The 12,041-nt window shown below is 36.7% G+C and overlaps 1 protein-coding gene across 1 annotated transcript; it reads right to left on the bottom strand.

Annotated features, from left to right (window-relative positions):
• Positions 1 to 3,595: 3,595 nt before the first annotated feature.
• On the bottom strand, positions 3,596 to 4,627 carry FOXR2 (forkhead box R2). Its single transcript, XM_032848970.1, has one exon. The coding sequence runs from the start codon at positions 4,544 to 4,546 to the stop codon at positions 3,596 to 3,598; it is 951 nt and encodes a 316-aa protein (XP_032704861.1). The 5' UTR covers positions 4,547 to 4,627.
• Positions 4,628 to 12,041: the final 7,414 nt, after the last annotated feature.

The raw sequence follows: 12,041 nt of genomic DNA on the forward strand, positions 1-12,041 counted from the left end.
AATACATTATATGTTAATAAAAAAATAAAAAATAAATACCTTCCTAAAAACCAAAAAGTAAAACCTATACTTCGAAAACCATAAGCACTGATGAAAGAATTTGAAGAGGACACAAAGAAATGGAAAAACATTCCATGTTCATGGATTAGAAAAACAAATATTGTTAAAATGTCTATACTACACAAAAGAACATTTAAACCAATCCCTATCAAAATCCCAACAGCATTTTTCAAAAAACTAGAATAAACAGTCCCAAAATCTGTGTATGGAACCTCAAAAAACCTCAAATAGCCAAAGCAACCTTGAGAAAGAAAAGCAAACTGGAGACATCACAATTCTGGACTTCAATTTATATTACAAAGCTATTGTAATCAAAACAGTATGGTATTGGCATAGAAGCAGACACATAGATCAATGGAAAACAACAGAAAACCCATTAATGAACCCACAACTGTATGGTCAATTAATCTTTGACAAAGCACAAAAAATATCCAATAGAAAAAATTTCTTCAACAAATAGTGTTGGGAAAACTGGATGGCAACATGCAAAAGAATGCAACTGAACCACTTTCTTGCACCATACACAAAAATAAATTCAAAATGTATTAAAGACCCAAATGTGTGACATAAACCATAAAAATCCTAGAGGAAAACACAGGCAGTAACCTCTTTGATATAAAATATAGCAACTTCTTTCTAGATATGTCCCTTCTCCAGTAACAAACTATAGAAATGATACCTGAAAGTATAGTTTTGAGACAAGGAAACAAAAGCAAAAATGAAGTACTGGGACATCAAACTAAAAATAATTCTGCACAGAGAAGAAAATAATCAGCAAAAGTAAAAAGCAACCTAGAGAATGAGAGGAGATAGTTACAAATGACATACCTTATAAAGTGTTAGTATCCAAAATCTATAAAGAACTTATCAAACTCAACATCCAAAAAATGAATTATTCAATTAAAAATGGGCAGATGTGAATAGACATTTTTGAAAGAAGACATACAGATGGTGAACAGACACTTGGAAAGATGCTCGACATCACTGACCATCAGGGAAATATGAATAAAAACTACAATGAGGTATCACCTCACACTTGTCAGAATGGCTAAAATTATCAACACAGAAAACAACAGACATTGGTGAGGATGAGGAGAAAGGCAACCCTCTTGCACTGTTGGTGGGAATGCAAACTGGTGCACTCACTCTGGAAAACAGTATGGAGGTCCCTCAAAATATTAAAAATAGAACTTCCTTATGATTCAGCAATTTCACTACTAGGTATTCACCCAAAGGATACAAAAATACTAATTCAAAGGATTACATGCACCCTGATGTTTATAGCCACCTTTTCCACAATAGCCAAGTTATAGAAACAAACAAGCGTCCACTGATTGATGAATGGATAAAGAAGAGGTGGTATATAAAAAAATGGAATATTATTCAGCTATAGAAAAGAATAAAATCTTGCCAGTTACCACGACATGAATACAGCTAGAGAGTATTATGATAAGCAAAATGTCAGTCAGAGAAAGTCAAATACCATTATGATTTCACTAATTTGTGGAATTTTGGAGATAAAACAAATGAGTAAAAAGGAAAAGAGGGAGAGACAAACCAAGAAACATACTCTTAATTATAGAGAACATACTGATGGTTACCAAAAGGGAGGTGGATGGTGATGTGTTAAACAGGTAATGGGGTTTAATGTATGCATCTGTTATGAGCACCAGATGATCAATGGAAGTGTTGAATAAGTACATTGTATAGCTGAGACTAATATTATACTGTATGTTCACTACCTAGAATTTAAATAAAAACTTAAAAGTAGAAAGTCTGAAATGTGCAACATTTGCAAAATAGGTATATTGTGTACACTAGAAATGTGGTTTGTGATAAAAAGTTTTATGAATTTCACAACAAGCTCTTTTGCTTACAAGTGTTATTTGTGAAAAACATGAAAACCAAATGCTGAGTACTTATAGACAGAATATTTTATTAATTCCAAGGTATGTTTTCAACTTTGTTTGCCTTATAATACAGACATAGTATCTACAATTATTTTTTTGAAGAATACTCTTTGAATGTTTCTTTTGGAATTCAACTTAAATATACAGTTTTGTATGTGGTGTAATATACAATAACCAACAAATGTAAACTTTTTAAATGATTTGACAGTATATTGAATTCATTGCTTTTGTGTTTTACAAAGCATTTTTGTATCCCCATTATTGAAGGTTTTGCAGTTAAATACCTCAATAGTGTAATATATTTTATCTTGAATATATCTTTAATAATATGTTAACATGAAAGGCAGAAAGTTATGCTTAAATCTGATAAAAGAAAGTTTATCTGTACAGAAAAGTGTTAAAGAGAATTTTGAAATTATAAAAACAAATGTTTAAGCGTTCATTTTTGTTTGTTTTTATTTTTTAGTAAAACACCACCGATAGCTTTTGGTTCACAACAGACCACAGGGTAAAGTCCAAACACCTAAGCAGTACCAGAAAAGCCTTTTTGCCTATATTTCTTGCCACTCTTGGCCCTAATATAGCTAAACTGCACTGAAATTCCTACCACTCTTCCAAGCACTGAAGTTACTTTGTTTATACAGTTGCCTGTGTACTTTCTTTTCTTCAGCTTACATGCCCAGAAAATCCCCATTTATTCTTCAAAACTAACTCAAAAGATTTTTCCTTTTCAATGCCTTTCCCAGGAAAAATATCTCCCCTTTTCCATGACAATGTTGCACATTTGTTTTATTACATTTGTATTATAAATATGTGGTTATATGTCTGTCTCCAATTAAACTATTGACTTTTTATCTTCAGCACCTAAGATGGACCTTGTGCACTTTGGTATTTCCTCAGTAAAGTTTTGATGAATGAAAGAATGGAAAGCCAAACTTTTGTCATCAAAAAGCTTGTGGTTGATACAAGCTCAATTTAAGGGCTTTCAATGTACAAACTACAAGTAACTGCTTGGAATTATTTGTCAGTGCTGGAATTGGTTGGTAACTGAACAAGGTTGAGAAGTCCAGGGTCAGGAAGAGAAAAGTGAAGCCCGGAAGGATAAAATCAGTCATCAAAAAAAGAGATATATCTGATGAATGGTGAAAGAGAGATACTTGAACCTCTAGGCTTCAAACCCCATGTCTATTTCTTTTTATGCTCAGATACCTTCACATGACATTTGAGGCTCTTCAAGGCCTGGTTCAATCTTACATTTTATGTTTTGTACTCCACTATTTGCATTTGTATGTGAGTATACACTCCAGTAAACAGAATTCCTTTTCTTGAGAAATATGTCCTCTCTCCTTAACTTCCATGCTATTATTCCTAAGATTTCCTACTTCTGCTTCAAATGTATAACAACTGCCAATGTCCTCATGCAACTTTCCATTATTCCCCATCTGGATTTAAGCTCTGCTTCCTCTGTACCCACCTCTCAGTTTATTTGATACTATTCCTGTAGCTGTAGTTAAACAGACTTGTCACTTACCAGGCAGGGTACACTTAGGGATTAATGAAGGCCAATCACAACAATGGTGGACACAGTAAGGAGGGCAGTGTTCCAAAAATGGAGAAGTGGTAGTTCAAAGGCCAAAGAGGGAAGTCATCACATCTGGCTGGCTCATGCACTGTTGGATGCTTTCCCTCCGAGCATAGGCTAAGGCACGAGTTTCCTCCTGAAAACGACGATGTCCCTCCTCAGTAAGCCGCCAGAGGCAAGACCGTGGCTTTGCATTGGTCCCATCCTGAAGGTTGACTGGTGCCTTCTCAAAACTGTTCAGGAAACAGAGGTTGTGGCGGATGGTGTTTTTCCAGCCATTTGGAGCTGTCCAAAAAAAAGGGAAATGGTGTCGGGTGAAATTGTAGATCTCTTGCACATTGAGGCCACAGGGGGGGCTGTTTCTTAATGCCAGGGCTATTAGGTGACTGTAATTGAGGGGAGGGCGGGGCCAGGACCTCCTCTCCTGGCTGTTGCCTTGCCACAACTTCGGGTTCTTGAAGCACTCCCCTTTGTTAGGAGATTGAAGAGACACAGAGCATTTGTCATCTTGTTCCTCAGTTTTTTCTTCTGTGAACTCCCAGTCACCTGGGGAATAAGTGAACCACTTCTGTGGGGAAGATTTCTTGCTGGAGGAAGTTGGCAGTGACTCCATCACTGCGGCCTTTGAGCAGTTAGACTTTTCTTCCTTTGGGAGTGGCTGAGGGTAAGGAAGCATGCTTGTCACATCCTTTTCCTTACTGGGCTTTAGGGTCTCCTGGCTGCCAAGGGGGCATGTGATGTTGGGATTTACCCACATCCACAGGTTAGGTTCAGAGTCAGGACCATCTTTGTCCAAACTGGGTCTGCTGTCTTGAGACATATTTGGGGGTTCCATTACTCGGAGTCTATATTTGGCAAGGTTCTGCTCAGCTAAGTGGCACTGGTCTGTGGTGCAGGGCAAGAAGAACTCATTCCCCATATCCCAGTCCAGCAGCCCTGGGACCTGGCCATGGAGACTGTACCAGAATTCAGAATTTTTTAGTTTTATGTCCATCTTTAGTGGAGAAGTAGGTAGAGAGAGATTTCTAAAAAGATAGAAGTCTCTGAGGCACTTTTCGAAGTTATTGTTGGGGTACTGTTTCTGATCCAGTATATGTCATCTGCGGAACTTATCAGGAGGACTGCTAGAAGTACTAGAAAAAGGGGGAATGGATACTTCATTGATGGGTTGTCAAACTTGGAGAAGTCTCAGTGTTCTACAACAAAGCTCAAAACAGAGAACTAAACAGAGCTTTTTAGCAGGAAAAAAGTTCAAAGTAGAATTCCTGAGCTTTGGTTGGAAGCAGGGAGTCCTCACAACAGGACCTACACATTTTGAATTATGTGCCAACTAAGGTGACTTTCATAACAAGTTGATTGGCATATCTTTTAACTTTTTAAGGTTCATTTAATGAAGGAACAAACAGGTGTACAGATCACATTATATTTCTGAGTTGTTCTTAAATGCTTTTTAAAAATCCATTTTAAAGTGCCTTTTGACAAAAACTTTCACATAGATGATCTCAACTGATGCTCATGATAGCCCTGCAAGATAACATAGTGAGTATCATTAACCCCATATTATAGATAAGGAAACTAAAATATACAGGATATTTAAGACTATATACCTAAGTAAGTAGCAGAGCTAGGTCCGTAGTCCAGATCTTCTGATCCTTTCATTATACCTATTGCCTCTTGATGGCATTCAACATACTTTACAAATGAGACAGCAATATATATAACCCAAGTTTTAGGGTAAAGTGGTAACTATAAGAAAATGATCTCCATTAGTCTGAACCCCATGCTAGAATTCAAATATGTTATTATTTTCAATCCTACTCTGGAAAACAGCTGGCCTTCTTCTCTCCAGGTCACCTCAGGAACTGAGCTCTGAAGACAGTAGGACCAAAGAAGCTATGAAGTGCAAGTTCCGGAAAACTCCAGAGTTTGACTCTCCAGTAAATTAATCCCAAAGCTGTTCTTAGAAAAATGCAAAATGGGACGGTATCACTTGAGTCTGAACCAAGCCCATCTAAAAGGATGTGATTTTGTTAAAAACCATTAGATACGAATATACCTGAAAAATAACCAGCAAGTGTCAACAGGAGATACTGGGGGGACAAACTAATCCCCTGTTTCCTGCTGTCTTGTCTTATTCTATTCAAAAGAATCCTCCAAACAGACTACCAGAGTGATCTTTCACTTTGTGTGTGTGTGTGTGTGTGTGTGTGCGTGCGCACTCGTGCAAAGTTTAATAATAATATCAATTAATAGAAATCAGAAGTATTCCTCATAGGAATTGCTTGAGCTAAGGTTTAAACATATGTAACCCAAGAGCAGAGACATGGAGGACAATCTAACACATGACAACCAAATTCTTGGGTAACTTGTTTCTTAAGTGTGCTCTAAAAAAGGAGGCTGGAGAATTTTGCATATGCTTAGGAAAAATATTTAAACTTATGTTTGTGGGTGAGTATCCTGATTTTCAGGCTCCCACCCATTACAAGTGTTAATAGGCAGTGTTAGTGATTGAAGAAATCAATTAATAAGCAAAGCAGGTACAATAACATAATAAGTTGAAAAAAGTGGAGGGAACTCATAATAACTTTAGAAATATATTTTCCAGTCTACGGCCATACCCCCCTGAACGTGCCCAATCTCGTCTGATCTCGGAAGCTAAGCAGGGTCGGGCCTGGTTAGTACTTGGATGGGGGAAATATATTTTCCAGTGTGTTTGCTCATGCTTGTTCTCTCTTTCACTTACACATAGACATACACGCTAATGACCCAACAGCAGCAGCAGAAGTAGCACTTTTGTGTGCCATCGATTTCCAAAACCATTCCAATGCCCAGAACGGTCTCTACTAGAAGGACTGGTAAGGGGAGTAGTTGATACATGTTTTGGGACAGGAAAAAAAATCAGATACATCTAATACATAAATACTCTTGTTACAAACAAAAATGCTTTCAAGAATATTGGGGCCAGTGTTAACAGGATGGAAAGTCAAATTCAAGAGGCTCCTGGTATCAAATCGTGAATTTCTGACACATATATTTTGATTAATTGACACTGGTTTAGTCTATAAAGAGCTATGAATACATAATGGTACCTCAAATTCTTTTAAAAGGTAATTGTAACAAAAAAGGAGCAAATGTCAAGCAGAGAGAGTCAATTATCATATGGTTTCATTTATTTGTGGAGCATAACAAATAGCATGGAGGACATGGGGAGTTAGGAGAAGGCAGTTGGGGGAAATTGGAAGGGGAGGTGAACAATGAGAGACTATGGACTCTGAAAAACAATCTGAAGGGTTTGAAGAGGTGGGGGGTGGGAGGTTGGGGGAACCGGGTGGTGGGTATTAGAGAGGGCGTGGATTGCATGGAGCACTGGGTGTGGTACAAAAACAATGAATACTGTTATGCTGAAAATAAATTTTTTAAAAAAGGAGCAAATGCCATAGGATATGTAAGTTTTCTTATTTTTACATAGGAAACAAAATGTGCATGGATTTTTTTTTTCATTTTAAGTCAATGTTTACTTATGAAGGAGAGATATGTACTTATTTCTGTTGGAAGGTAAGCAGGAAAGAATGTATAAGAAACAATGAGTAAGCCATATGTATTTCCAGAAAAACAGGTACCACACCAATGGCCACTGCATATAGTTACAGGCTGCTTGAGCTGTTTTCTAAACCATGCACCCTGGTGCTGGGGATATATTAATCCATAGGAAGGGCCTCTTTCTAATTCATATCCAGTTGCCATGTGCCCACAATTCACATTTTCTTAGAGAGGGTAACTTTTTTTTATAAAAAATTCACACATAGGCCAGCAATCATGTATCCTAAGAACTGGTAAAACAGATTAGTACTGATGGTCAAACATAATAATCAAGCAGAAATAGATCCAATAAGGTTTTGAAGGTTGGTTAACAATATAGTGTAAAGAAGACAACTACCTAGGAAGACTCAATCACTCATCTTCTAGGAAATGAATTATTTAGAAAGCCCTACTAATTATAATAAAATATAAATAAAAACCATAAACCTTAGTAGTATTTACAAACTAAATAAATACAGAAAAAAGACAGGATAATGTATACTGCCAACATGCAGAAATTAAGAAATATTAATCTTGTTAAAGACAAGTTAATCCCCCCAAAAACTGCATGATAGAGAATCAGAAATGCCATTAAATGACAAATAAAACATTATTATTAAAAGGATTTTAGCCAATGTCTCATTTTAAGATTGAACTATGTGCTATGATCCCCCAAAGAATGAATTATTGATAACCCATATGGTTACCTCAGCTTCTTTCTCTTTTTCTCTCAAGTGGGTGATATGATTGAAATCCTTAAAAAAATGCAAAAATAAAATTACTGAAATTGTATTAAGATATCAAAAGAAGTGTAACAACTTAAAAAGGAAAAATATAAGGGTAGAAATAAAGAAATAAATTAAAATTTGGTGTTCATATTTTAGAATGAGCTTAAATGTAAGGCCACGAATATATCTGTAATCATTGCATTTGTGTATGTTTCAAATGCTATTCAAGCTGTCTGAAGTGTTTACAAATAAGCCATATTAAATTTACAATTACAGCTTAAAACTTTTAGGAAATTTAATTCATCAAATTGGTATGCAATGCTCAGATGGTCAATAAAATTATTTTTAAAAAGTTATGCTTATTAGCTTTTTTAATTTAACAAAATTGAGCAGTAAACTAAGCACAAATAGCAAATATTTTTCTTCATACACAAAAGCCATTAGATGCTAAAGAATCTATGAAAGATTTTATTATTTTAACACTACTTTCCTTGGCTTCTCTTTCCAACAATTAGATTGTCTTTTTAAGCTCCTGTAAATCTCTTCCCTGTTCTCACATGAACCAAAAACCAGAGTTCAAGTTTGGACATTTTAAGTTTAAAGTAGCTGGGCTTGTTCTAACAGCAAACTGTAGTAGGCTTTTGAAATAAATCACTGTCATTTGTCTTATCAACTTATCTCTGCTACACCTTACTTCAGTTTCTTCACCTATAAAGTGGTATAATTAAAAAATAATCTACCTGAACAAGTTATTGAGAATTTCAAATGAAATAATGTATATCATTAATGAATGTATAATGTATATGAAGACCTAGTTTTAATATCTGATACGTTCCATAAATATATGCTTTTGTTTATGTTATTCTTTTTAAGGGGAACATGGCTCCTAAACATGAATATATCACACAAAAATCATACTGGAAAACAAATAGGATTTATTTTAATGACTATTCATGGAATGCTTCCTTAATTCAGCAATCATGAATTTGGTTTCTAACTACTAGTTTGGGAGCCACAATCTGAGCTCAAAACACCTCAATCCGGCCAAAATTAGCAAGACAGGAAATAACGTGTGTTGGAGAGGATGTGAAGAAAGGGGAACCCTCTTACACTGTTGGTGGGAATGCAAGTTGGTGCAACCACTTTGAAGAACAGTGTGGAAATTCCTTAAGAAATTAAAAATAGAGCTTCCCTATAACCCTGCAATTGCATTACTGGGTATTTACCCCAAAGATACAGATGTAGTGAAAAGAAGGGCCATCTGTACCCCAATGTTTATAGCAGCAATGGTCACGGTCGCCAAACTGTGGAAAGAACCAAGGTGCCCTTCAATGGACAAATGGATAAGGAAGATGTGGTCCATATACACTATGGAGTATTGTGCCTCCATCAGAAAGGATGAATACCCAACTTTTGTAGCAACATGGACGGGACTGGAAGAGATTATGCTGAGTGAAATGAGTCAAGCAGAGAAAGTCAATTATCATATGGTTTCACTTATTTGTGGAGCATAACAAATAACATGGAGGACATGGGGAGATGGAGAGAAGGGAGTTGGGGGAAATTGGAAGGGGAGGTGAACCATGAGAGACTATGGACTCTGAAAAACAATCTGAGGGTTTTGAAGGGACGGGGAGTGGGAGGTTGGGGGTGCCAGGTGGTGGGTATTAAGGAGGGCACGTATTGCATGGAACACTGGGTGCGGTGCAAAAACAATGAATTCTGTTACACTGAAAAGAAATTAAAAAAAAAACCTCAATCCAACAAATCTTTGAGTCTTTACTTCAAAGCTTTCAGAGTTCTGAACTTGTGGGAACAAAACACCTCTTTATTTAGAATACTTTCTTCAAAGTATTATTAGACACTTTGAATTTCACTTACTGCTTGTTTTCCTTTCCAAGGGTTCAACCTCAAGGGCCTGGGAAGAGGAAGAGCACTTTCTACAAGACAAAATAAAACATTAAAATAAATGAAAACCTTGTCAAGACAGCTAAATTCTCTAATGCACAGCCTAATTCAAAGAAGCTGTTCTTTTATAATAAGGATTACGTGACTTGTCAAACACATACAGACTACAGAGAAATTAGAAGCAGGATCCTAGGTACAGTACCTGTTTTATACAAACTCAGCTGTTTTTTTGTTATTCTGAGAAGGACAAGTCACACCAACATATGTATATTTTTTAGACATATATTGTAAACAGGTCAACATAGCACAATGATTTCACAAACTTTGATAATCCCCTCCTCTTTGCTTCAAACATATAAAAAATAATGAATAGAATTACATAGAGAGAAAGAGACAGACCATGAAAGATCGTCAAGCTCAAATACAAGAAAAATATCTCATTAGAGTAGAAATAAAAAATAATGAGTGGGACTGAAGTCATTGGCCTTTTGGGCTCTGGATTATTAAGTGGGAAATGGAAGTCAGGCATTTGGTTTCCTTGGGGGACACTAGACCTAAAGTCAAGGACTAGAGTGGGGCTAACTCTGCTTGTGAAAAGAAGCTAAAAAATGTAACTGCCAAACCCTGCAAACTGCAGGTCTGAGAAAGAGGAAAGTCACATAAAATCTTGCAACCAGATGCTGAGTCATACTATTCACTAGCTATGGTAACTGGTTCTATTGGATCTCCTGGATTTTTGGTATCCTCAGTAACACCACAAGGTAGGAACTCAAAACTGCCATTCTGAGATCTAATAGTGGATTGAAGCCTGGAGGGCTGGGAGGAAGCAACTAAAAACCTCTAGATAGGGATAAGTAAGCATAGATTAATGAACAAAGGTAGATGAGATGCAGAGAACAGAAATGTTTCATTCAAATTAAGCTGAAAACTAAAATCTTAAAATACATGAAGAAATTTAATAACAAGAACAATTAACAACCAAATCATTAATCCACTCCAAATAGTAATAATATTATGGAGCTACCTGGAAAGCAAGTATGTTTAGGATACTCAAAGAGATAAAGAGTCAACATATTCAAAATGTATGCAATGAGGGGGGCCTTGGTGGCTCAGTTGGTTGAGCATCGGCCCTTGTTTTTGACTCAGGTCATGATCTCAGGGTCGTGAGATGAAGCCCTGTGTCAGGCTCCATGTTCAGGGTGGAGCATGCTTAAGATTGTTTCCCTCTGTCTCCCTCTGCTCCTCCCCACCATGCCCCCCTTCAAACACACACTTGCATTCTGTCTCTCAAAAAAAAAAAAAGCACGCAATTTACTCTAAAAATCTTTCTCTCAAAAAACAAACAAACCCGCTATATTCTGTAGAGATGAAAAGGAAACAATATTCCACAAAAAAGATCAAGCTTTGTTCCACAGCTAGACTTCAGAAGTGTGTGTACGTAGCTAAAGGGAAGAGAATTAGTTCCCACTGCCCTGTAAGCAGTGAGAAAGCCATAGATATTGATGCTCATACAAGCTGTGTTGGGAGTAGGTTAATTGCTGACGCTAAGACTTTGGCTTAGATAAAGCCAGAGTGAAGACACCAAACCACTGGCTTACTTAAAAAATGAACAACAACAATGGAAAGTATAGCCCAGTTTGAGTCAAACTTAAGTGTGAAATTTGGAGAAGATGCAGATTCCTATGATATGTTTCATTCTTTTGAAGTAATCCTAACTCTTCATTGTGATGCACAGTGTGATGGTTGAGCAATCAGCTCTGCCTCAAAGGGTGCTGAGAGTGCCTTGCAGGAAGTTTACCAGAAGCTTCTGAAGCATTCTCTAAGATTTTTTTTTAATTTTTCTTAGTTTCAGAATTTTTATTTATTTGTTTGAGAGAAAGAGAGAGAGAATGAGCAGGGGGGAGAGGCAGAGGGGAAAGAGAGAGAAGCAGACTCCCTGCTAAGCAGGGAGCCTGATGTGGGGCTTGATCCTAGGACCTGGAGACAATGACCTGAGCCTGAGACAGACACTTAAACGACTGAGCCACCCAGGCACCCCTCAAAGTTTCTTTGACTTAATTAAGAAATAATTTACAGACATTAAAATGCATAGAACATATATATTCAATTTGATGAATTTTGGCAATTGTATACACCCACATAACCACTATACAAAACAAGATGTTGGGATATTTCTATCACCACAGAGGTTCTTCTCATCCTCTTTACTGTCAATCTTTACTCACCCTTGCAACTACTTTCTGTCTTCTATCATAAATTACTTGTACCCATACT

Source organism: Lontra canadensis, unplaced genomic scaffold (assembly GCF_010015895.1).
Source record: "Lontra canadensis isolate GAN:19392208 unplaced genomic scaffold, GSC_riverotter_1.0 scaffold216, whole genome shotgun sequence".
NCBI lineage: Eukaryota > Metazoa > Chordata > Mammalia > Carnivora > Mustelidae > Lontra > Lontra canadensis.

Coding starts and splice junctions, on each gene's coding strand:
- FOXR2 (XM_032848970.1), bottom strand. CDS start 4,546: ATGGACATAAAACTAAAAAATTCTGAATTCTGGTACAGTCTCCATGGC.